The 27,227-nt window shown below is 40.7% G+C and overlaps 2 protein-coding genes across 23 annotated transcripts in view; both read left to right on the top strand.

Annotated features, from left to right (window-relative positions):
- Positions 1 to 2,537: 2,537 nt before the first annotated feature.
- PDCL2 (phosducin like 2) lies at positions 2,538 to 8,949 on the top strand. Its single transcript, XM_074864932.1, is given in 7 exon segments — positions 2,538 to 2,612; positions 3,848 to 3,972; positions 5,091 to 5,259; positions 5,261 to 5,301; positions 6,913 to 7,040; positions 7,043 to 7,111; positions 7,444 to 8,949. Coding segments are annotated over 7 exon segments (741 nt in total). The 3' UTR covers positions 7,578 to 8,949.
- A 2,749-nt stretch (positions 8,950 to 11,698) lies between these two features.
- Positions 11,699 to 27,227, top strand: part of CLOCK (clock circadian regulator) — a 66,552-nt gene continuing 51,023 nt past the window's right edge. For 6 of the 22 annotated variants that reach the window (XM_074866232.1, XM_074866237.1, XM_074866213.1 and 3 more), the window contains exons 1-2: positions 12,205 to 12,338; positions 23,176 to 23,275. The gene's annotated coding sequence lies outside the window, so the exon portion shown is untranslated. Of the gene's footprint in view, positions 11,901 to 12,204; positions 12,339 to 12,756; positions 12,947 to 13,049; positions 13,372 to 15,923; positions 16,039 to 19,033; positions 21,161 to 22,149; positions 22,222 to 23,175; positions 23,276 to 23,655; positions 23,698 to 27,227 lie in introns of those variants that run through there. The other 16 variants (XM_074866235.1, XM_074866229.1, XM_074866231.1 and 13 more) reach the window with 14 other exon arrangements.

Genomic DNA, 27,227 nt, shown 5'->3' with positions numbered 1-27,227 from the left:
TAACACCAACTTTTTAAACATTGATTTAACTGAATTTGTTAAAAAATTGTTAAAGGTTTGCTAGCTTCTGATCTTCTTTTCCTTGAGATTGCAGTTCAGATTGATCACAGAATCACAGAATCATTCAGGTTGGAAAAGACCCTTGGGATCATTGAGTCCAACCATCAGCCCTACTCTACAAAGTTCTCCCCTACACCATATCCCCCAGCATCTGATCTAAACGACCCTTAAACACATCCAGGGATGGTGACTCCACCACCTCCCTGGGCAGCCTATTCCACTGTCTGACCACTCTTTCTGTGAAAATTTTTTTCCTAATGTCCAGTCTAAACCTCCCCTGTTGCAGTTTAAAGCTGTTCCCCCTTGTTCTGTCACTAATCACCTGTGAGAAGAGACCAGCACCAACCTCTCTACAATGTCCTTTCAGGTAGTTGTAGAGAGTGATGAGATCTCCCCTCAGCCTTCTCCTCCTCAAACTGAACAGTCCCAGCTCCCTCAATCTCTCCTCATAGGATTTGTTCTCCAGGCCCTTCACCAGCTTCGTTGCCCTCCTCTGCACTCGCTCCAGCACCTCGATATCTCTCTCGTATTGAGGTGCCCAAAACTGGACACAATACTCCAGGTGTGGCCTCACCAGTGCAGAGTACAGGGGGACTATCACCTCCCTACTTCTGCTGGTCACACTGTTTCTAATACAAGCCAGGATGCCGTTGGCTTTCTTGGCCACCTGGGCACACTGCTGGCTCGTGTTCAGCTGCTTGTCAATTAGAACCCCCAGATCCTTCTCTTCCAGACAGCTCTCCAGCCACACCTCCCCAAGCCTGTACCGATGCATGGGGTTGTTGTGGCCCAAGTGCAGGACCTGGCACTTGGCCTTGTTGAAGCTCATCCCGTTAACGTTGGCCCACCGATCCAATCTCTCCAAGTCTCTCTGTAGAGCCTCCCTATCTTCATGCAGATCGACACTCCTGCTGAACTTGGTGTCATCTGCGAACTTACTGATGATACACTCTATGTCCTTATCAAGATCATCAATAAAGTTGTTGAACAGAAATGGTCCCAACACCGAGCCCTGAGGAACACCACTTGTGACCGGCTGCCAGCTGGATTTAGCTCCATTGACCACCACTCTCTGGGACCGTCCATCCAGCCAGTGCTTGACCCAGCAGACCGTTCGCTCATCCAGGCCATGAGCAGCCAGTTTTTCTATGAGAATTCTATAGGGAACTGTGTTGAATGGTTTTGGAAAATCCAGGTCAACAATATCCACAGCTTTTCCCTTGTCCAACAGTCAGGCCATCTTGTCATAGAAGGAGATCAGGTTTGTCAGGCAGGACCTGCCTTTCATAAACATGATCAGAGACACCAGTTTCTGTTATATTTACTGTGATCTAGGATTCTTGATCCATTTTGATTCTTTTACATTTTGTAGATGAAATGGCATCTAGAAAATGTCCAAGGTTACACAAACGTGGTTTGGTTACACAAACCTATTGAATGTTGCAAACATTAAATAGAAATAGTATCAAATACATAATTTAAGTAAATTATTATTGAAAGATTTGATGTAGGAACCAAAATTACAGAAAACACAAAATGTCAAAATCTCTCCTGGCAACAGCTGGCAAGATCTTATCTTCTAAGTTACCTACATTCCAATTCTGTTTCAGTAGTCTCTTTTGTGGCATGGTTTTGAAATTATCTGTCCAGTTGCGATGATGGTTTTTATTATGTTTTTTAATGTCTCATGATTCTTCATAATCCTTTTGCTATGAGAAGGATTTGTAGTCTGTGAAGTGGTGAAATCTGATCCTGACTTAAGTCAGGAAATCGTACAGTAAAGCACTTACGTGAACGTCAAACCAAAGTGGATGCGTATCACTCATGTTTCTTCAGTGGTTCCTTGGAGGAGTAGTCCTCTTAGTTCTGTGGATTTTTTTGATACCTAAGTCAAAATTCTGCTTTGGTGAAGGGTTGAAAACTTGCAGTAAGACTGAGTGTAAGACTTTTTTATGTAAGTAAACCCTGGGCAATTACATTATGGCAAAATCTTCATTTGGGTTTTTTCCTATTCCAGACCCATTAGTGACCATCTAATTCATTAGATTCTATATGGAGCTTCTCTTTTATTTTTTCCAATGGAATATATCAATTACTTTTCAATCAAGGAGAAAACATCACTTATCTTTACCTACATTTTCATATGTGGATAAAGTTAAAGTTTGCTAATATATTTGAAACACTTGGTGATGAAATAATCATATTCTAAGAGGTAGAATATTGCAGAAAATAATTTTCCAAATACTATAATTAACTTATTTACAATCAATTTGTCATTTCTAGTCCAAAATCTGGATATTGGACCTTTGTGGAAGGAATCAATTAAAGTATTCAGGTATGAAACCTCTGCTTTATCTTAGCAATAAGGCACTAGATGTTTGCAAAGCCAGAGTGCTCCAGTAGTAGTGAGTATTGGTAGCGGTACCCTTGCCAGCAGTCTGCTGAGCCCATGCAATAGGAGCGTTGGAGGAGCTGTCATGAACTACTGCCACTTCCTTTCCACTCCAAACCCTGCCAAGCCTTCCTTCTTCCTGCCAGAGAAGCTGGCAGAGGTAAGAGTCTTCTTGCAAACCCACAGTACTTAACTTCCTTGTGAGTGATATAGCATGATTCTGTTTACTGTCTTTGTGGATTTCACAAGTATGTTTTCATCTATAATGCAAAGCAATTTTTTTACCTGTGTGAAATTCCTTGGGGCATGTGTAGCATTTGATCTTCATCAGAATTTGTTTCATTATACTCATGCTAAATTCTGTACAAGAGCCTTGTTGAATAAAAATAAGGCAGCTGTCAGCTGGAAAGGCCAGTGTAGTACTCAAGGGCATGGTAGTAATCCAGTGGAAATCCTGGATGTTTCCTCAGGTAAAATTTTTGTAATGTAGTTTTTGTTCATTTGGTGCTGCATTATTAAGGAATTATGAATATCACTAAATATTTCTGATATACACAGATTTATACAGAGATTTCTTTATGGAGGTTTTCAAACAGGTTGTTATTTCAGGGCCAAAACCACCACACTTTTTGATTAACAACAGGTTTTAAAATCTACTTTACTACTTCTAATCCATATTCGAGGCCTTCTAACGTGTTGCTATTCTACTATTCCAACAGCAGTCCAGTTACAATAAACAGATTCTTTTAAGGTGATAATTTCAGCCTTATATGCAGTCTTATAAATAGCATACAGTTCCTTTAACAGTTTAATTAAAATTATCACAAATGTAGACTTAACACCTACAGAAGTCCTGTGTTATGAACATAGTGTATGAAGTAGCTTATGTTGACACATTAATATTAATAATTCATGTAAAATAAAAAGGTCTTTTCCAATTCTAGGCATGCTTTTACATGTTTATTCACAGTGTCAATACCTTATTCTTAGTAGTAACATAAAAATACTGATACAAAAATCTTGCCTGTATGAAGTGGTATTTTTTTAAGTGTGTTTAAGTAAGCTATGTAAAGTTTGGGTTGTCTGAAGTTGGTTTCCATAGATCTTTTAGACAATTTTTTAGCTGATGTTTTGGAGACTGATATTTTATCTATGCTTACCTTTTCAGTTTTCTTTCTCTCTTATTTTCTTGCTGTTTTCTGTTCAGAAGTGAAAAATGACAAATGAAAAATCATGATAGAGAATGGTCCATGAAGGTATTGCAGCCTCTAAGTAATGGTTCCCTTTTGTTACATCATTAGTACATGTCAAAGTGAAAAAGGGCTGGTTGTGATTTAAAAAAAGACACACAAGACTGATCAGTTGATTTAGTTCTGTCCCCTAATATTAAAACAGGATCCAAATGAAGATACTGAATGGTATGACATACTGAGAGATTTTGGAGTTCTTCCTCCAAAAGAAAAACCGGAAGATGAAATCGAAGAAATGGTTTTACACTTGCAGAAAGAAGCAGAAGGCAAGTAAAATTAAAAATACATGCCATTAGTATAACAAAATTTGAAAAGCAGAGGTATTTTCAAGAATGCATTTTGTAACTTAAACATTGTACAGTAATTATATTTTTAATTATTTTCACTTGGCTATTTTAAAAGGGATTCCAAACTAAACGTACAACACAGTTAATGACAAACTTTATGGCATGTAACATGTATGGATAACTAATTTTCATAATTCCGTAAATGAACCCGTCACTATAAGCAAGATGCACATTCTGAACAATTGGTAGTAATCCACTCCTGTATTTCTATATTTTCCTGTATAGTTAGTTAAATAAATTTATTTTTTTTCCCCTGTCTTAACCAGAGTTATGCCAAAGTTGACTGATTTCTGAAATTAGTACATCTTTTTCTTTCATTAATCCCACATCTGTGTAATACTTGTCATACATTTAAAATGTTTGCAGACACTTTGGAGAACAAAAGGTGGCTAGATTCTACCTGTACTTACTGCTTTTGCATTGGTAAAATGACTAAAATAATTCTAGTGCTAACAGTGTGTATCTAGTGCTGTATTCTCATAGGAAGACAGTAATTCACATAATTATGTGAAAGTTGTGAACCTAACTTATCATGCATTGTTGCTAGAGTATAATATTGCACAGATATGATTTAATCTTTTTTGGAAAAGCCACTCTGGTAGTGATTTACAGTTAGTGAAGTGAATAGCTGCATTTAGTTCAACAACTCTCAGTAACAACTCTACCTTGCAAGTATTTTTGTAGATGAGGACTGCCATCTACTGTTTTACATTTCAATTTTCATGAATTATTTTTAAATTGTCTGGTAAATAATAGTATAAATACTGGTAGTTCTTCCTCAAACTAATCTCATTTTCAGAATTAGAAAAACAGTACCTGCTTTAATTTTTTGCTTTGTCTCAAATGATAAACCCTTGTGCAACGTGTTTGTTACTCGTTTCCCAAATCTGATACTAATGAACTAAGAAAATGTATTTTAATGTTATCTTATTGAATAAAGATTAGCATAGAACCCTTTCTAGCTCTGAAATTACATTTGAAGACCTTGAGCTAAAAGGTTACTCAAAGCATTTTTTAAAGTAGTTGAGAAAAATGCACTAGATATTATTTTAAAATGCATTTTAAATGTTCCAAAGATGCTTATTGTTATTCTTACCTTTTAATTAGGTAGCAATGCTTGCAAGAATGGAAATGTCTTCAGAGGAGGCAAAAGTATGGGAAACTAAGGGAAATTTGTGGAGAGCAGTACGTGAAGGAAGTTACAAATGCTCCAAGAGGATGTTTGGGTTATAATTCATCTTTATCAGTCAAGGTAATTACATTCTCATTTAAGATGTTGAATATTTCAATACAGAGAATTGAACTGGTAATTAAAAAGCAATACCAAGAAAAATTAAATACAATAGACTAATGAAATAGCAATTGTTTGGAGGCAATGCAATCACAGAGCATGAGACCTCCTTGATTTGATAATTCACGTTGTGAGAGTTAATCACTTTTGCTCAGTTATACAAAAGGGTTTTTTTGCTTTGTATGCTTATCACCATGTACATAACCTCACTGAGATTTCTGAATTTCACTAAGTGGTGTCCACTGTTTGTGTTAAGGGAAGTTCATTTGCAGATTCTTGTCTCAGCAGGAGTGTTCTGACAGGATTAGTCTACCTTTTTTCCCCCTTTGACTTGAACAAATCAAAAGCCCAATAGGAAGACTCTTGGTTATGAAAACTGAGGAAAGCTAGGGAAATTGTTAGTTTATTGTTCCCCAATAAATTCTCTAATGGTAGCAGAAGTTTTCACAGGATCCTGCAGAAATGTCGAAGGACTCCCATAATTAGTTTTGCATATGTTAGCAACTCTATTAGATGTTTTTGAAAAGCACTGAGGATTAGTATGGAATGTTTAATGCATTTTTTTAGATTCAGGCCAGCTTTCTCTTTTCCTGCTTTTTAAGCCTGTTGGGAGGAAGCTGCTTTGATTCTCCTCAGTTGTCAGGAATTGAGTATTATTTCCAGGAGCAATAGGAACAGGTCAATCAAATGAAATTGTTCAAATTAGAATATTTTGGAACAAAGCATCAGCTTTTCTTGCTTGTCATTGTTTTTGTTTACTGGAGAACCAATTCTGTATTTCACCATTACATAAATACGAGTCTGTGAGGAAACTCGTAATTCCTTAGGAATGGATACGAAATCTCCGCTGTCTCTTACGGCTGGTAACAAAACTGCCTCGCTTGCCTTTGGCCACCAGAGGGTGCTGCTGGAACTCGTCCGTAGGCTAAATCAGCTTTAACTTCAGTCAGTTACAACAAAGATCCTAACTTCTAAAAGGTTAACGGGCTGGAGGTGAACCAAAAAAACCCCGTTGGTTTTGTTTTTTTTTTGTGTGCGGTTTTTTTTTACTGAGGCTTATATAGTGATTGTACTGCAAATAGTAGCTATGAAAGTAATGAACAGGCCTGTGGTGGTAATACAACTATGTAACAGTTTCTCTGACGTTACTTGGATTTTACTAAAAGAATGAAGAAGTAATTAAGTGTTAAACTGACAGCCAGTTCAAATAAATTAAAGTAAAATGTATATTACAGACTAAAAAATGTCATTTAAACTACACTAAATGGACAAAATGAGTTTCAAAATCTTGGTGGAGAACAAAATTGAGGCACAATGCTTGAAGCGTCTGGTAGCTTTATTGACATATTATAGACCATGCCTATTATGTATTGTTAGCTGGACAGCTCTTTAAATCACAATGATCTTAGAAGAGGCTAAATAAAATTTGTGGTGCAGTTCTTACAACAAATGAACATAGAAGCAGACTATAGGAAAAGGTACATTTATTCTTCAAGGGCTTTATTTTTAATAACTTCAGTTATTTTACAAAACATTTACACTGAAGGTGTCATCATACTTACTCTTTTCTAGCATCCCAGTGTGTTTACTGGTTAACGAACATCTCAGCCTGCTAGCCAAAAATCTTCCAGAAGTCAAGTTTCTCAAAGCCATTGTAAACAGCTGCATTCCAAATTACCATGACAGATGTTTACCCACAATACTTTATATAAAACTGGTGAAATAAAAGGCAGGTAGCCTGAATGGGGGGGAATATATCTTAAAGTGGTAGGTATGAGAAATATTTTTAAATAATTCATGTTATAGAAAATTTTATTTTGTTTGTAATCATTAGATCTAAAGATCACTGCTTAAAGGTGGAAAAGCTTTTTGATTATTTTTGTAGAAAAAAGTCTACAAAAAGCAAAGAATTCATTTATGTTGTAAGAATATTGGATAAACATGGGTATTTTGCAATTTCACGGTTACACATTTTACTGAGATAAAGCTGGGTTGTTGCAAGGATGCCCCTATTTTTTGCTGTTGTTGAGATGGAGCTTGATCTTTAATAATAAGTGAGAATTTATTGCAATTGTTGGAATAAATTGTAATTTGTTTTTACAGAGCTTGAATGGAAACTAGCAGAAGTTGGAGCAATAGAAACCAACTTAGAAGAAAATCCCAAAAAGGACATTATGAATATGATCGCACTGTCAGTGCGAAATATGAAGACGCAAATACAAAGAGCAGTGATGTGATGAAGCCACGTATTGAGAAAATATTAATGCAGATAATCCGTTGCTCAAATAGTTTTTTACTCCTTTGGTGAGCCTGAAACAATTTTTTTTTTTTTTAAAAAAAAGCACTTTTGTTTCACATGTATACTTTTTGATTTTGATTTGTGGAAGATAATTGATGTGGTAAATGAAAGCCATGCTTGCCTTTAGATACATGTAGATGGTTGTCACTGACACTGAGAGCCTGGATTGTCTATTTATTTCACACAAACTCATCTTAAATGGAACGGGAGGGGGCGGGTATTAGCTGATGGGCTCTAATCCATACTTTCTTCCTCCTTTTACCCAGCATGTGTGTGCAAGACACTTTAATTCTCAGTGAAATGGCTGTAGTGGAACTCTGCTCTAAGTACCTTCTCAGTTCCCCCCACTGAAAAGGTGACCCAAAGACGATGTGTATAGCAATATAAAATCAGGATTTGGCCCTGAACCCATTGACTAACAGTTCCATTTGTTTGACAGGAGTTCAAGATTTTTCTCCAGTGCCAAGGATAATCTTCCCACTATTTTAGAATACTGACAGTTGGATCAGTTGTTCCTTCCTAACACAAAATAGTTTACAGTACAACTGTAGCAAAACTACATGAGTGAATGAAGGACCATGCTCCTGATTCAGCATATTTACTATGACTAGTAAACCAAACTGTATAGAATTAATGTTATTTTTCCAGTGACTGCTCATAAAAAAACCAATCTCAATGTGCTAATAAAGATTTAGTTATATACAGTTGACATGGTTTATAGCATCAGGATGCAGAAAGAAAAATGAAACAGAAGCAGCTCACACCACTTGGCATGTAGATACCCATGAACAAGAAAATTAACATTAGCCATTTTTTTTTCACCCAGTAGGATACAGCTGTGCTTTTAGTAGATACCTACTGGCAGATACCAGTTCCAGAAACTTCTGTTCTGCAGATTCAGAGAGATAACTGGTAGATGCCTGTCAGAGATAATGGCTTATCTGCCATTTCAAACTAGAAAGCTAACTAGTAGTTTTAAGTGTAAATAGGTCATCAGTGACCTTAGATATGACTGTACAGTCACTTCGGGTGAATATCAGCATTGGCTGCTAGAAGAGGAGTATTACCACCTGCTCCCTCTTAGCGGTGAGCCTCCCTCCTGCTGCTGTGGTTGCCGTGGGGTACACAAGCACAACACGCCAGTGTCCAAATGCTCGTGTTGTCACATGGGAAGTAACGGGCCTATGTCGTTAGATATGACAGGAAAGGGCCAAACCTCCCCTCCGGTGACCCTGATTTTGTCCAAGTGAAGGGACCATGCGATGATTACAGACATCAGATGTGACATAGCAGCAGCAAAATCCAAGGGAATCTGCAGGTTAAAAGCAGATGATTCTTGGTCAGTTACACCATTTGTAAGGAAAGTGTCTAGGAATAACTGTTAGTCAACCTTGCTTTACAAGGATTATGTAGATTGTAACAGGCTTTCAAGTCAGCATCTTTGTTAAATCCACCAATTTTAGTATTCTGGAGTGATGTGAAATTTAGTTTCAAAATGATCTTCCTCAAACAGATCTCTTTCAATGCCAGTGAGGATCAAAAAGGAACATTCTGAGCAGAGGATTTTTCTATGGCTCATGAACTGTATCATGGTGATGACAGTTCTGTAAGAAATATGGCTATAGTTAATGAAAGTGCACTGGAAATTTCTGCATTTCTGGCCCAATCTAGTCCCATCACTCAATAATTCACAAGAGACTTGCTGCTCATAATTTGACAATGTCTGAAAAATATGTTGGCTCTCATGTAACCGTTGTGAGTGAAACAAAACTATCATTACACACCAGAGCAAACTCACATTGACAGTAAGAGCCAGGAAAATAGTATTTCTAAGTGGAGAAGTTTCACAAAACCACCACACCATTTCCAAACTTTCTGTCCTGTTCCCCCAGGAGCCTTTAAAACACTTTCAGATGAGAAGCAGCATTAAAAAAAATGACCTTGGTAAGGCCATAACTTTGGCAGGAAATGCAAATGTGTGTCATCTCCACAGCTGTGATACCTGTTTTGATCTTTTCAAATCCCAAGTTGTGCAAGCCACAAAGAGTAATTTGCTACTGCCACACTGCAGCAGGTAGGTGTTAACGCTCCCATACATGCGAGCGTGAAGAGAGACAGTACAATATCTCTACTTTGCTTTTCTGAAGAACTAGTACTGGTTACTAAAGATCTTGTGGCAAATTTGATACATACAGCTTGGTGCTATTTTTAGCCTCCTGATTTCCTGGCCATATTCTAGTTCTGGTAATTACACATTTTTGTTGAAAATATTCCTGCATTTTCTCCTGGATCTTCCATTCCTAGTGTATCCTGTTATCTTTACTACATTTCATCATAGGAACATTATCCTTTGCATGACTAATGAAATGATTAGTTTTGTTTATATCACATATTCCTCAACTGAAAGCTAGAAACAGTATTATGAATCAGTAAGTAACAATAAGTGGTTTTACCAACGCTTTTTAAAATTCTTCCAGTGGAAAAACTGAGCTCACGGTTAGCTCTTTAGAAGCATTACTGCTAAAGAGGTTCCTGTCCCTGCAATACCTTTGCATAAGACTTTGGTCACAAGGTAAATCAAACGGAGAAACTGATCTACCTGATAAGTAATCCAGAAAGAAAAATCCACGAGATTTTGCAACCAAGTTAAGTTCTTTACTTCATTCCAGACACAAACACTAAGTAAGCTTCTATAGATACACATTTGTCATTATACTTTTAGATATAATGCTGTTTAGATCAACTGAAAATAAACATCCTTGTAATCGAGAAAGAAAACTGGGAATATTTACATACTATTACCATTGAGCAGTGTTTTATTTTACAGAAAACAGTTTGCTGCCATGTTCTGCTGCATGCAGAACAGGTTTATGCTAACATAATCAGTGCACATTTAAGCATATTCCAGTCCTGCAGTAGACAGCATGGCTGGAATCCGTTACAGCTGTACATAAAGACTCTGCGGTATCAGTCATCTCTGATTAACTCTGATACCTGACGCTGTTTGTGTTTATTAGCTGGGCTATTACACAACTTTCTCTGCAAAGTCAATAATACAGGCACACCTCACAGTTTTTATAAGCTTTACCAACACACAAACACAAGAACGCTAACGTTCATTATCAGTGATAGTCCTGCGAACTCCTACTAGGGCTGTGTCTTCCTGTCCTGAAATGATACATTTTCTTAACAAATCTATGCCTCATCACAGTGTAGTCTGCCTAACAAAAATACTTAAACCCCACACAGGGCACTTCAGTTTATCAAGTTCAGGAAAACCTTGCAGTCACACAAAAAGAAACCCCCAAACAGGAGTAGACTTAAATTGCTGCTTTTCAGTCCGAAAGCAGGAAACTTACCTGCTGTGAGCCTTCCATCAGTTTGATGGACCAGAAATGTCTCAGACCTCAACAGCCAGCGTTAGTACTGTACAACACAAATTGTACAAACCGTATTAGTGCAGTATTTTAAAAGTTACAGGATTTTATTAGGTGTTGAAATTTTAAACTCGGTTAGGCTCATTTCTTATTTTTAACGTTAGGTAAGACTGCTTTATAAAACTGGTATTAAAAGCATTGTACGCAGCCAAAATGACTCAGACGGTCACCTGTGTTCTCTGCCACTCCCCTAAGCTTTACCAGTTCACGCACACCGACCAAAGAAACCACCGCCAGGACGGGTGGCTTGTATCCCTAAATAACTTGTGGTGGCACGTCTATTCCCGGAGAGCATCCGAGATGCTGCTTACTCCCCTCTGGGGATGAACTTATGACCGGGGACCGTGTCATACGTTCGGGCGCCGCCCGGCACGGGGCTCTGCACCAGGTTTACCGTTTCAGTAGGGAAGCGCCTCGGTCCCGCGGGACGCTCTCCCCGGGCTCGGCGCCCACCTGCAAAACAAGCCCCGCAGCAACGCGCCTGGCTGCGGCGGCAGCGGCTCCGACCGCTGGGCCACCCCGGCCGCGCCGCAAGGCACCCGCGCTCGCGGCTTCCCACGGCACCGCCGCTCGGAGGCGGAGCGTGGCCAGGCACCGTCCCCGCTCCCGGCTCCCCACCTCGCAGCCCGGCCACCATCAGCCCAGTGACCGGGCGAGCTCCGAGCCGGAGACGTGACCGCGCCGGGTCTCGCCAAGTCGGGCTTCCCCGACGCCGAGGCACCCGGCCGCGACCCCGCGGGAGCGCCGCCCCCGGCGGCCGAAGGCCCCCGCCCCGCTCGGTAGCGCGGCCGCCGCCATTTCCTCCCCGAGCGGAGCGGGGTGAGGTGAGGCGAGGTGAACCGAGGTCAGCGAGGCGCGGCGCGCACGGCGCCTGCGCGGGCGCCCCCGTGCCCAGCCGCTCGCGGCCCGGTCGGCTCCCGGCGGGCGGGCGCGCATGCGCGGAGAGGCGGGGGGAGAGCGGGGATCCCCTCCCCGGCCGCCGCCGCCGCGCTTGCGCATGCGCGGCGGCGGCGGCCCCGCGCGAGGGGCCGTGGTGCTGCGGTTGCAGTGCGCCTTAGCGCACGCGCGGTGGCGCGAGGCGCCGCGGCTGCCGGCGGCGGGCTCGGGCGGCGCAGGCGCGGCCGGCGGGAGGGACTCCCGGGCCCGGCTGCTGGTGCTGCCGCTGGAGGAGGCTCTGTGCCGGCGGCGGCGGGCTCGGGACTGCGCGCAGGGAGCGGCTCTCGCCGGGAGAGGTCGGGCGGGCAGCGGCCGTGCGGCGCCGGGTGAGGAGCACGCGGCGGGGCGGGGCGGGTGGCTCCGCCGGGCCCGACTGCGGCGGCGGCGGCGGCGTCGGCGGGGGGGAGCGGGGACGGCGCAGGGGGGGAGTCGTTAAAGTTTGACAGCGCTGGCGGGTCCCCCGCCGCCGGGGCAGCGGCGGCGCGCGGGGCGGGCAGCGGCTGCCCTTGGGCAGGGCGCGGGCGGGGGCGGCCGCCGCCGGGGGCGGGGGGCGCTCGCGGGGCACCCGCTAGGCCCGGTGACCCACTTTGCTCCTGTCACAACTCCCGGGCACGTTTGGAGCCCTGCCCGCCTGGCCCAGCGCCCGCCCGCGCCGCTCCCGCCCCCGCCGCCCGGGCTGCGCGCAGGCAGGGCGGCCGCGGCACTCCCCGGCATCCCCCGCCGCCGGGCCGGGCCGTGCGGAACCGCGCCGAGCCGCCGCCGCCGGCCCCTCGGCGGTGGGGCGGGTAGAGCCGCGGGCGGCGCCTCTCCCCGGGGCACGTCCGCCGCCGCTGCCCGCTGTGGGGCGGCTCGTCTCGCGGGTGCCGGAGGGGCCCGGCCGCCCCCGCTGCCCCACGCGTGGGGGAGCTTCTCCGCGGCGGCTCCGCACAGCGCGGTGAGCGGGGGGGGGGGCGGTGTTTACGCGGCGGGCAGGCGGGGGCCGTGGCGGTAGGTGCCCGCCCGGCGGCTGGGTCGTGAGGAGACGGCCGGGCCGCCGGGCCCTCCCCGCGGCGGGACGGCTGTGCGGGGCCCGGGGCTCCGGGCGCTTGGAGGGAGCCCGGCGCTCCTGCGGCGCCCAGTCTCCCTGCGGCAGGTGGACTGGAGCTGCGGGGTACCGGGTTGAGTACGCGCTTCGTGGGCTTATTTTGGTTTTTCCTACCGATAACTTTATGGCGGTGCCTACAACGCATTCGTGCTCCTAAACGTGAGGACTTCTCGGTAGCCTCCAGTCCTCTCCCGACTTACGTGCATCCTTAAAATCAGTGTGTCAGATACTCCATGCGTGCGTGAAATACGACCAAGAGGGACTGGAAATCCGTGGTACTTAATTTTTGTGTTTCTGTTAAGGTAGATTGGGATTTTCGGTTGGCTTCACTTTCAAATTCCTGGTACTTCAGGCCTGGATATAAATTTGAAATGTTTTTTTTCATGAGGAGGAGTGCTTGTAAACGAATCAAATGTATTTGTAGGGAGATTTTTAGAAGGCTGTTGTTTTCATGTACATGTTAAAAGTTGACCTACTAAAAGGCACAAGGAAAGTCAGATATAGTTCTAACTGGGATATGAAGTGGCATGTAGAGGCGGAGTGACTGATCAGAGATCTTGATCCTCTAAATCCTTGAAGTAAGTATTTTTTTGATGACATAGTTTGACAAGCAGTGCTTTTGGTGGCGGTGTTGACTTAAACAGGCCTGTCTGTTCCTTGCTCCCAGCTCTCACCTCTTTGCTGCCACCCTCAGCTGTGCCAGCACAACGGTCCATGGCACTCTGTCCCATAACTGGGTTGGGGAAATGGTCCAGGTTAAAATTAACTACCTTTTTTTTAATGTAGTTATATTTAACCTAGATCATTTCTCTGGGTGACAGGTATGCCAGAAGGCAAAAGGATTGTTTAAGCAAATACTCTAGTGAAAGAAGTACTTGAGAAATACACCTCAACTGTGGTAGCCCTGGCAAAGTTCAATATGAGCAGTTGCAGTTGTTTCATACTGTTCAATCTTACAGGAATAAAGTTGATTTTGTCTGTGAATATCTGTGGGTTTTGGCCTGTTATTTGAAATTAGACACTATTTGATTGTTACAAGAAATTAATTCTACTTGACAGGACAAGTAACTGCAAATTTTTTTTTAATAAACTCTTGATTTTCATATATATCCATTTAAGATACTTTCTCAAAACTGTTACAGACAGTGCTTTCAGATTACTAAACATTACATGTTTGGGTTGGGGTTTTTTTGGTTGAATGTGGGTGCTAGTGTTTTTAAGGTCTGAGAATTTTGTTGGTTAGGCAAGAGTTACCTCTTCTCAAGAAACAGTCCAAACAGGAAAAAAATAACTCCTGGGTTGATATTTAATAGTTTAAGATGTCATTCAGCCATGTCTTGTTCTTTATTTCTTCCGCTTCGTGTTCTTGCATAGAAAAATTTAGCACACATAGGTATAATAAAAGGATGCAAGGAAAGCAGAGTTTGTTTTCTTTAATAATGCTCTAAGGACTCCATAAACTCTGTTGTAGCTAATTTTACTCTTTTTGTACTCAGCAATTTAAAAACTGAGCGGTAATTACTTTAAATTTAATTGGTACTGTTGCTTAATTATCTTGTTAGTATAGAATTTCACTGAAGTCATGAATCTTCATGGATGGATTGGTCTTGCCAAGGAAGTTGCTGCTTTCAAGAGCTTTGAGCTTTTGCTATTTTTTTTTTTGGCCCTATTCTAAATTTGTGTGAAAAGTTGGAGATATAAATTAGTAGTAGAGATATTGACTCCCATCTTCCCCACATGTTCTTTATATGAAATGTTCTATCAACTTGAAAAGTTGTGAATTTTTTACTAAAAAAAGTAGATTTGTGTTGAGAATAGTTGTGAATTTCTTCTCTAGGTAATTTCATCATTTGAAAACAGTTCCTTTTTTAGCTATGCATCCCTTCAGGAGATATGTATAATTTTCTGTCTAAAGCCTCACAGCTTCAGCCTAATATTGCAGATTGAGGAATATGGATAGTTCTTCTCTTAGAGCAGAAAATTAGTACCCTAATACAGTTTTTAATACAAAACACACAATATAATTAGGAAGAAGTGGAATTACAGCTAAGGTGCCTTCTTTTTCATTGCATTGTAATGAGTTAGGGTTTTTTGAGGAAAAGACTTTGGTAGATGTTTGAAGAAAAGTTCATTTTAGTGTTTCAGCTTAAGTACTAGTTTCCATATGACTGCTAGAAATTGTAAAGGCCGGATGATAAAGCAGATCTAGAAATGTTTCTGAGGATAGATTGTATTAATAGACAGTTAGGTAGCACACAGTAGTAGTTGTTCGTGCCATTCTTACCTTCTATTTATGTATTTTGCAAAGCTTTTTTAACCTTTTACATTAATTGAGCTGGTTCACCCTGTAGAAAGCTGTACTGGCACAAGAGGGGTGGCACAAGAACAGCAGAGAGTCGCCAGTCTGCTGGGAGAACAGTAGCTCCTTTAAGGTAGCTTTATCTCCGTAAGGGGAAAAAAATATCTGAGACTACAGACAGAGTGGCCAAACCATTCAACTGTCTCTCTCATCTTCTACTAATACTGAATTATTAGTAGTATTTGCATTATTATTTTGAATTTAGTGGTCTTTCAGAATAAAGAGATATAGGAAGCACACCTTCAGTCATGTAGCAGAGTCTGAAATGAAAGATTCCAGTGTCTCAATGTCACTGGCACAAGCAGATTCGGCTATATCCATGGGGAAGGTATCTCCTTCACCTCTGTGGGTGGTCCACCTGGGGAAAACACCTTACTATTGCAGCTGGTTATTTTGTTAACTCAGTTAATGAGGGTCTGGATTACTTTGAAACTATTTGTTGCACATTCCCCTGTTCATTTCTTGCAGGAGAAGATGTGAAATGCAAAATCACGGAAGAGGAAGGAGACTCATGGTTAATGCAGCTGTGTGCTGCCCTGAAGGATTGAATTCTCAACCCCTACTGCTGCCACAAAATTCCTTTGTAATGCAAAAGCCACTTTAATTTTGGCATACCTCATGCCTGAGTGTTTAATTTTATAGTCTTAATATTCTCTTGCCGTACTTTCTGTGTATAATATAAATTCTTAATTATAGCCGCTTTCAGAATATGTAATCATATATGTCAAATGTTTCAGTGCTCTGTGGTTGTCATATATTTATTATTATGTGGAAGCAACAAGGCTTCTCAGATTCTTTCAGCAGTTTAGTGTTGCACACTTTGGACTCTTTCCAGCTGTTACATTTTGTCATTAAAATCACTGAATTAGTTTTCTTATTTTGCACTGATGTTCTGAGGAGCATCGCTGAATACATTATAAAATCGTCATTAGTATATTAATATTTTATTTAATACAGATCCTTAAAAATTAGATATACCTATGAGATTGAAGACAGATAAAGACTTATATTTAGAGAGTGAAGCTTATGAAGTTTATTAGATACTATGGGCATTCCTCATCTTCATGATAAAAATGTAGCCAAATTAGACACAAATGTGCCTACTTAAATGCTTAAAAGTATGTGAGAAAGCTTTGGTTTTGAAGCTAATATCATTTTACCCATAATGACAGCCTGGTACCACAAGATGAATGGTGCTAGACTATTATGCTTACGCTGAAACAGAAGAAAACAGTTCCTGGAGTAAGATCAATTTAAAGTGGATTTTTAAAATAAATATATGTGGCCTTGTTCTTCTATAGAGGTCCTTTTAGAGTTCCATTAAAAAGGATATCTGCAGTATCTCTGAGAAGGTTTCTGATGTATGTTATTTTGATATATGGCCAGATCCATAAAGTAATATAGAGGAGTCAAAACTGTGATTTACATGGATTTTGGGTGTCTAGCCCCAGATAAAATTGTAGCTATGTGTTGACTAAATTTTACAGGCCTCTAGGTTTTCACTAGTAAAGTTTTCTAAATGCCTTAAAGTTTTGTTCTTACTCAGATCTTCTGTAATCTTGTCACAACTGAGCATCTTGGCATCTAAATCTGTTTACTGTTCATAAATTAGGCAATCTGTAGATTAGGCATTTGGTTGTTCAAAGACATGTTCAAACCACACCTCAGGCACACCTATGGGATTGGACTAAGACCAAAACCCTGTGGTGACTCTCCCTTTTGTTCAGAAACACAAAGGGGTGAGGAGGAAGAGGCTTTGTTGATCGTCTCCTTTAAAAAAACCCCAAGCCCTAAAAATCCACTTTTCCTTTTGTACAAGATGATTAATGTCTAATTGGGTCAAAGAGAGACACTAGGCCAGTTATTGAAGAAAAAGGAGGCGAGTACCTGTGTTCTGGCCTATGATCCAAAAACTATTTTGTATTTTCTTCCATTTAAAATTTTAAATGCCATTAGGGAACTGGAAAGCAGGATTCATCTCTCTCATTTGGGTGCCCTTCTCCCTAGAGATGCATGCACACTGCTGGTACTGCTCTGTCCAGCAAAGCTCCCCCCCACCCCCCACCCCCCCCGAAGATTGCCACTGAAATGAGAAGTTATGAGTGGATCCATCTTCCCAGTGCAGCATGGAGCCTGCTGAGAGATTATGGTTTGAATCCCTTCTGGCAGACTAGAGATTGGCTTCCGGATTTCTCTGTTCCAGTTTACTGTGCTGTAACCCTGTGCTGCTGGACAAAATGAGAGCACATCTGTGTCCTTTTGCTGTTGATGGGAAAAGCTTAGCTGTGTATGTCAAGTACAGGGCCAGGATTGTGAGTACTAATGTCACTTGTGTCGTAGGCCTCCAGAAACAGGTGAAGGCATAATATTGTGTTCACTGGTTACCTTTATGTTTTTCATCTCTACTAACTTTTTCAAAAGTCTTGCTGAGCAATGCAACTCTTCCTGGCTTTGGTACTTTAGCATTGTGGATCCTGTTGTATGAAATCCCCTTTTTGTGCCATGCTGATAATCTGTTTTAGTCAAGACTATACTTTGGGGTAGTATTGACTATTACAGCCAAAGCAGGCAGCAGAACTTAATTGCTAACTCATTGCATGGTAGTGGTGTTGCTGTGGGACACTTGGAAGAGAAGGAGTAACTAGGAACAGAGTGATCATCCAAGCATGATGTCTGAATTTTAAGTGCTTTATAGGAGGATATAGTGTTGCTAACAGCATTGTCTACAAGAGTTTTTAGTTTGCAGCTCCACAGGTTTGTGAGTATGTCTCAATCTATCCTGCAGAAAGATGATCTCAGATCCCATAAGCATTTCATTATCTGCTGAACTGGTAGATATCCAGAAAGTTCCAGCACTTTCTTTTAAATACCATCAGGGCAAGCTTTCATGAACATAAGAGGAGGCAGGCCAGCCTGTAACAAGTGGCTCTTGTAGGAGGGAGGAAAGTTAATGTGTGAATTTCCTAACGTCTACATTAGAAGTCTTGAGGAAATATTTATTTTTACATATTAAATTATGATCTTAGAGAATGAGAGTACGAGATACTAAGCTGCCTAATAAAAAAGGATACTTCAAAGTAAATTGTGTTAATATAGCTGATTTCATATTTCCAATTTTGAGAATGCTGCTGTTGTAAATAAAACATAAGTCACCATTTTTACATTTGACTAAAGTTTCTAATGAGACTGTAAGTACTAGTTTCTGGCATTTAAGAGCATTTGATGTGTTTGGCTATTTCATTGCATGTTTAATATAATTAAACATGCCAGAGTTTAAAAAAAAAAATCCAGAGACTGGCTTTTACCTTTTGAGTTGTGGCTGTTACCGACAGGCACCCTGACAGAATAATATTCCATCAGTTTGGTAGCTGCTGGTGAGAAGGTAGTTGTGAATTCAGAGAGGGTAAACTCCTGCTGGTGTGGTAAGGTAGAAGGTTTGTAAATTTTCTAATGAATCTTGTTAGGAAAGTGTCAAAGGTTTGGATTTTCATCAATCATCCAAAAGCTTCAAGATATATTAGGGAGAAAACTGTCTTGTTACATGGAGTAACTTTCCTAGTCCTTAGTCCGCTAAAGGTATATTTGAAACCTAAGTGTGAAGTTGTAAAAAGTCAGAGAAATTGGAAAATGTTTTGCCAAAATCTGCTTATTTCCCTTGGCTCAGTAAACAACCATGACATTTTCTCCATTAAAAGCTGTAGGGAGTTGCCTTTTTTAAGCCTGATTTCCTAAGAAAACGTGATTTATGCTTTTTCCTTGTTTTCTCTCATTCTTTCCTTACGTATTCGCCAGTAGTTTTTGAAATCATTGACCAATTGCGACCACATTTGTAGGAGGGATAGAAATCTCAAAGACTGTAATGTTCCTACAGGTTTTGGGAAAATAGACAAACTGGGTAGAGAAACATGTGTCACTACGCTCTCTTTGGAGAGAGAGAGAATGCAATGCAAGTTTGGTACTGACCTGTTTTTTTCAGCACATGCTGGGTCTGTGTTGGGTAGGAGAACAGGACATGGTTGGATGTGCCAACGGGGCTTGAGGAGACAGGCAGAACATTGGACTGCTTTGGAAGGGGATGGGGACTGAGAGTATTGTGTGAGTCAGAGGGATGACAGGAGGGAAGTTGGCTTTTCATGGTGGGATAGAGAGCTATCAGAACTGTGCTTTACTGCCCACTGAAGAACTTGCTAATGATAAACTGGCAAAAGATATTTTGACCATTAACCAGGGAATTACTGTCCTGATTGGAATTAGATGATACTATGTTTTGCAGACTGCAGGGTTGCCTGACTCTTAGTTTGGTTTAGTATGTAAAATAAATCCTGAAGTTCAAAGAATAGCTTTAAGCTGTGATTAAATTCATATTTTCCCATTGTTATGGGGAAAAAAAGTGCTTTTGGTGTATGTCTTTGAAAAGGCTAGAACTTAGACCTGGCTTTCAGTAGTAAAGAGTAAAAGAAAGTGTAATTTAAGCTTAAGAAATCAGACTTTTCCTTTTAAAGGCCATGGCAAATAAGTGCTTTTAAATAGTGAAGAGATAAAGCTGAAAGGGTGCCATCTAAAGATTTCTGTTTATACTAGTTACTGTATGAAATGTCCACTAATAGCCAAAGAATAAGATTTTTCTCTCAGCATAAGAACAAAAGATAGTATCTCCTGTAAGCCCACTCCTCTGTCTTGTAACATGGGGTTAATTAATTGAAAAGCAGGAGGAGCTGGACTTCTGTCTAGAATGACATTTCTCTGTTTCTTTCCTGTCTTGCCTATATTTGCATTACATGTTAGTCATGATAAACTGCAGACTGAAATTTGCCTCATTATGTTCAACTTGTAAGATTTTATCAACTCTCGGTGGAGAATTGTAGTGTGTCCTGCTGATAGGTTTAGAGAAACTTCTCATAGACTTAGTAATGGTGAAAGTGAAGAAAACTTCATTAGCTTGCTACTTTTGTTACTGGAGAATTCCCTACTTAATAACATCAGATATACTTTTCAAGCCTTCAGTAACCAACATATTCAACACAAATGTTATAGTAATCAGAAATTTTCATTCATTAACTTCAAGTATTAAAATACTTCAGGTTTAAAATATCATAATGGGCTGCAAAATACTTCGGTGACTTTGACTTGTGCTTATTTTAAAGTAGTTTTCATAGTAACAACAAATATTCTAAAGGAAACAGGATTTTCCTCTGACTGTGAGTAGAAAAGCAAGTAGCAGCATGAATCACAGCTTCCAAGAACTGTCAGAATAGGAATGCAGATTCTCCCACACACACATACACACTTTCCTTGCTGCCAATTTTAATGTAGTAATGTGATTTAATAGTTTTTCTTGCCATCCACAGGAGCAACATTCATTATATGTAATCAAGCTACTACTAGCAGTTGCATGGTTGAGGATGAAACTCGAGTTTGGAACTAGTATGGTAGTTCCAATGATAACTCTCTAACATCTCAGCATTTTTGCTTAAAATATGTTTTCTGAAAATGTTTTTGTTGTTAAAATACTGTACTTCAGTGTTTTTCATTTTTTTTCCATCTCAGAAGCATTAGTTAAACATTTTGTGCTGCACTAAAGCTTTTCATGATGTTTCATAGATAATAAGATACAGTTCCAGCCTTGAAGAGCTTGTGATCTGAATTTCACTGACATAGAAAATGAGAATGACCTCAGAAAGGGGGACAAGGATTCAAATGAATAAGTGAGTCATAGTGAGTGAATTAAACAAGTTGTCATTTTTAAGAACAGAATAAGGTAGATCAGCAAGGAAGAAGATGAGAATATGGAAGCAAAAGACAGCGTAAAGGAAGTCCAAATAGTATAGGGATTTGGAGGAAAAGAGGGAAAATGTGTTACTTTGCAGGATCTGGAAAGCATAATAAAATCAGAAGAGCAGTCTGAATCAAGGTGAAGAGTAACTAGGAGGTGTTAGAAAATGGGGCAGGAAACAGATATGTAGAAACTTACAAATTATGATGATGGGTTTGGCTTTTATGAAAAAAAAAGATGAGACAGGAAAAGTATTTGAGAATGTGCTGGTTTGATCGGTTTGACAGGAAAGTCAGGACACAAATTCTAGTACTGAGAATTTTTTTTAACCCCTTAAGAAATTTAGCTGTTGATTTAACTTACTTTTAAAGTTAAAGGCAAAACAACAGGCAACTGTACCTGAAAATTCAATCTCAAGCATTCATGTTGCTCTGTTGCTACCTCCTATTACACCCAGTTTCTGTATAAACTGGAGGACTTCTTATGAGTTTCAGCACAATTGAGGTGGGGCTATAGAAGCCTCCAACATCAAAGCTAATTGAGGCACTACCACTTTAAGTCAAAAGGATCACAAACTTTTTTTCATTAAAATAACTGAAATTGCTTTTCAAAAGTATTTTAGTTAAGCTGATACTACCTTTACATGGACAATTCAATTTGCTGTTGATTTATATTGAGTTATGTTAATCTCTGTATTGCTGGCATAAGAAATGAAAAATAATCTCTCATAAACTTGTAAAAATTGTTTTTTAAAATGGCACCTAGACACTTTTGCTGCTCCATAGAGTATAGTTTGCTATTTCTTATCTATATACTAGTATTTCATTCAAACCTTTCATTTCTAACATCAGAATAGTTCATTTCACTGTATAGAAAAATAGAGAAGTAGATGATAATGGTCTCCCTTTCTTATCCCATTAGGCTTGTCCAGTAGACGTTCTTCAAACATTGGCATTCTTCTTCCCCAGCTTGACAGCTTCTTCTTTCTATGTTGTATGTACTGAGGGACAAGGTGGTAAAGGACAAGGGTTTTGAAGTTCCTCTTTTTTATTATGTCAAAGGAAATCTGCCTATCCTTGCATATGATTTATGGAAATAAATTTATGAAAATAGATTTATGTATACCTTAAAGGATATACTTTGCCACATGGGAGTACTGAATAGAAAGTATCAACAGTGATAACTAGCAGTAGTTTTCTCAGCAGGTTTTTCAGCAATGAGATTATATGACCAAAATGATACATGCGTATTTAACACACAGCACAGTATGTAGGAATACAGAATTTGTGATCTGTGCTAGATAGGGAGCTATTTCTTTGTGACATAAGTAGGGTGTTTGTGTATAGAAATCTCTGTTGTATAGTTAGGTTCTGCTCAGTACTGCTTACTGAAATTAGTTTTTCATTAGTGAGGGGAAGATGTTTGTCTTTCTTATGCTGTTGTGTGCCATGTTCTCTGAGAGTTTTAAACTGCGTTCTGAGGTAGATCACATGTCCTGTTTGAATCATAATACACAGAGTTATGATTGTACTGATGTATTTTCTTTCCAGAAATTTGCTTGGTGTATTATTGGTGTTGTGCAAGGTCATAATATACCACAAAGCAATTGTAATATGATAATTGTAATATTAACGTTTTGTAGGCAGTGTTAGAATTGTAACTTTAATGTTACCATTAGGCTGTTGCATTTGTCTTGCAGATTTTTTTAGTGTGAGAGCTAAGTAAAAGGTGGTATGCAGTTTTGAAGTTCTCCTTCATGTGTATTTGCTTCATTATGCTGAATAGAGGAATTGGAAAGTGAAATTGTGGACAGTTTAGGGATGCAAAAAACGTGACTGAAATGGCAGGAGAGAAAACAGAGAGCAGCAATCAAAGGCTCACCTCTAAAAGTTGTTTTGAATGGTTTAATCGTTAGAACTGTGGGGTTTTTTTGTTATTGTTTTTCAGAAGACTGTGCCAAAGAAGACTTGCTCAGATGACATCACATTTGGACTACTAATGCTATCCACCCACTCTACAAGGCACAATACATTTCTAGGTAATTTAAGTAAGTATGTAGATTTTATTGCTACTAGAACAGTAATGCTTTAAACAGAAGCATCTCTTTTTCAACCTCAGGCAAGGTAGACATTCCACTTCAATTTGAGATTGAAATTAATGTTGTGTGGGGGCAAGAATAAACTTAAGCTTTTAATAAGCTTTCATCCATGGATCAGGGAATGAAACAATTGAACTAACTGTACCTGAGCTGCCTTGGAAAGTAGAAGGAAAAAAAAAAAAGCCATGATGGCACTGTCCCCAGCAACGAAGTGTGCTAGTTTGGCCCTGTGGTTTCTGGAGACTGAATTAATCTCTCTTCTAGGGATGTGTTGCAGTGAATGAGCCATGCTCACAGCTTTTTTGGGTGGGTGGGTTTTTTTTTTGCAGATGCTCTTGTTAAAGTGGAGATGGTCTTAACACCCCATTGATGTAAGAATATATGGAAAGCAAAAGAATGCATAAGTTCAAGTAGCAATATCTCTGTTCACAGTATGTCATCTTATTTGTGAAAGAGTTGCATCTCCCCACTTCCTTGATTGGACATTATGTACTATCCAGCTGAAGATGGGCCAGGAGGTGCAGATTTTCATCTTTGCAAGATTTGTTCATGTCTTTACCTTACAGTAAGGTTACGGATTGCTTTGTAAAAAACTGGCTGGATGGCCGGGCCCAAAGAATTGTGGTTAATGGAATTAAATCCAGTTGGCAGCCGGTCACGAGTAGTGTCCCCCAGGGCTCGGTTTTGGGGCCACTCCTGATTAACATCTTTATTGATGACCTAGACGAGGGGATCCGAGTGCACCCTCAGTAAGTTTGCAGATGACACCCAGTTGGGTGGGAGTGTTGATCTGCTTGAGGGTAGGGAGGCTCTGCAGAGAGATCTGGACAGGCTGGAGCGATGGGCTAAGGCCAACGGTATGAGCTTCAATAAGGCCAAATGCCGGGTGCTGCACTTGGGCCACAACAACCCCCAGCAGCGCTACAGGCTTGGGGAGGAGTGGCTGGAGAGCTGCCAGTCAGAGAGAGACCTGGGGGTGTTGATTGACAGCCGGCTGAACATGAGCCATCAGTGTGCCCAGGTGGCCAAGAAGGCCAATGGTATCCTGGCTTGTATCAGAAATAGCGTGGCCAGCAGGGACAGGGAAGTGATCTTGCCCCTGTACTCGGCACTGGTGAGGCCGCACCTCGATTACTGTGTTCAGTTTTGGGCCCCTCACTACAAAAAGGACATTGAATTACTCGGGCGTGTCCAGAGAAGGGCAACGAAGCTGGTGAAGGGTCTGGAGCACATGTCGTACGAGGAATGGCTGAGGGAACTGGGGTGGTTTAGTTTGGAGAAGAGGAGGCTGAGGGGAGACCTCATCGCCCTCTACAGCTACCTGAAAGGAGGTTGCAGAGAGCTGGGGATGAGTCTCTTTAACCAAGTAACAAGCGATAGGACACGAGGTAATGGCCTCAAGTTGTGCCAGGGAAGGTTTAGACTGGATGTTAGGAATTATTTCATTACAGAACAGGTTGTTAGGCATTGGAATGGGCTGCCCAGGGCAGTGGTGGAGTCCCCATCCCTGGAGGTGTTTAAGAGTCGGGTTGACATAGCGCTTAGGGATATGGTGTAGTTGAGAACGGGCAATGTTAGGTTAATGGTTGGACTGGATGATCTTCAAGGTCTTTTCCAACCTTGATGATTCTGTACATCCATGGTCATGCAAAGAGAAGCACAGAACAGAGAGAGTAGTTTGTTTAAGGTTCGTCTTATGGATGACTTTGATTCGATGGTTTTGATTCAATAGATCACGAGGATCTGGCCATGGCCTTCTGTAGCCTCCATGTATGCATTTATATGCTTTTTCTTTCTAAGTAGATATTATTGTTAAACTTTTTCAGATATTCTGTTTTGTTTTTTTTTTTTTTACTGGGTCAAGAAACCCCTGAGAAACGGGTCTGTTTATGTAGATCAGACATTGTGGCAATCTTACTGAAACTGGATTATTTTGCCTTGCTGGCAGAAAGCCTTCCTATATTCCTAATGGCTTATCGTGCATTGGAGATGTTCAGGCATGCATGAAGTTTGGTCATGAATGGAGTTACCGATAGCAGTGCTGGTAGTTAATGATGCTTGACACTTTCTATTCCAAGACCCTGGTTTTAGTTCCTTATAATTTAGCAAGACTTAAATCACTGAACAGTAATTCTTTGCATTATATATCTGCTTCAGCTAAAATTTTATGAAAAGTCAGCCTCTGTCTGAGAATGAGATGAGGTGGAGGAACGTACTCTTTTCTTGATGCAATGAAATGCAATGAAAATCTTACCACTGGAAAGATGAAGCACCTGCATATGTTACAGGAAGCACTTGAGGTTTTAGGAGAAAACTTAAAACTGTTATGCTGCAGAACGAGGCTAATTTTTTTTTTTGGTGACATCTCAAACTCTTATGTCAGGTGGCATGATATATTTCTGAAAATACGGTTTGTACGAGTTCAGTGACTTGCCTGAATCCATTTCATCTGTCCAAATCAGATGAGGTAGATGTATTCCAAATCCTTTTAGTCATAACCAGACAGAGCTACTGAGCATGTTCTAGCTGGACTGAGAGAGGTAAAGTAAACAGGCCTGATCTCTTCTTACATTGTAAGGTCAGGTATGAACACTGAGTAAGGAGACTTCTGCCCTCTGTGTGCTTTTTCTGAACTCCACTCCTCCTCTACTGTTGATGCGGTCCTTCAAATGCTGCTTCACTAGCATATTTCCATAACTGTTGTGCGTTTTTGATTCAACTTTTCTATATTCTTTGAATTTTCTTCTTTGTTGCTGCTCTTGTATTCAGAGCAGTCATAATGAAATAGATTGTTTAGAACAATGTATACTGTGTGTGGTTAAAAGTTACAAAAGACTTCATTTTGAGCATCCTGAAAACTTACGCATGCTCTGCATCTTTGGTGTTGCTTTTCAAGTAACCTTTTCAGACCATGAGGACCTGCTTTGTTTTATTAAGAATTTGTGTTCTCCAGGGTATACTTCACCTTTATCACCTTGTCTCTCCATGGGCTGTTTTCCTTCACCTATACACTTTCAGTAGTCCTTTTACTTGTGTTTCTGCCTCAGAGCTTTTTTTTTTAACTTGTGCTGAAAATCCTTAGTTTAAAACTGTTCTTAAGTTACATAAATTTTGTATTTACTTCTATGAAAAAATCTTTTTATGCATCTTTTTCTTAATGTTCTTTATAGAAACATGAAAAGTAAATAACTAAATAGAGAGAAAATACTTCTGACACTGATCTGTAGAACTAGAAGAGAGATTTGAAAGTTGTTGCACTGTCACTGACTTGTGTACATGTGTGAGTGCTTGCAGTAGTGGCTCTGTGCTTCTCTGGAAACATGCCCATGTCACTACTTGTGCAAAAACACATTTACTCAGGAGAACAGTGAAGTCAAATCACTGTCTTACTCTGATTTGTTCTTGTACACCAGCTGTAGAAGTGCAGTGAATAAGGAGCAGCAGCAGCAGCACAGTCAGAGCCCATCCACAAGGAGTGGGAAACTGTAGGGCAGTTAGTTATCTTGGTTGTAATTACTGGGGCTGCTCTGCCTATCACAGTAAAGAAAAATTGCAACTCATTAAATCAAAATTTGTTTAATAGGGTATAGAGAGCTAATGATCTGAAAATGATCTCTTGGTTCCTAACTGAGATTTAAAGGGAAAAAGAGATTGTTTCTGAGCAAGCTAAGAGATTATCCTAGGTTTTACATTTGGATCAGAGGAGTTGACGTAAATTAACGAAATAAAGTAGCGGAGTTGCTGACCAAAGCAAAGGTATGCCCTGGGCCAGGTGGAGAGGAGGGAGAGGTCCTCTGTGGGAGAAATCACCACCCTATTTGTCTAAAGATTCAAATTAGAAGACAGATTTACAAGACAGGCTGGGGACTTCTAGTTCTACTTTTCTTTTGCTGAAACTAGA

The sequence above is a fragment of the Strix uralensis genome, chromosome 4 (assembly GCF_047716275.1).
Source record: "Strix uralensis isolate ZFMK-TIS-50842 chromosome 4, bStrUra1, whole genome shotgun sequence".
NCBI lineage: Eukaryota > Metazoa > Chordata > Aves > Strigiformes > Strigidae > Strix > Strix uralensis.
Note: the sequence above shows the minus strand (reverse complement) of the source record. Positions and strands in the feature narration are given on the sequence as shown.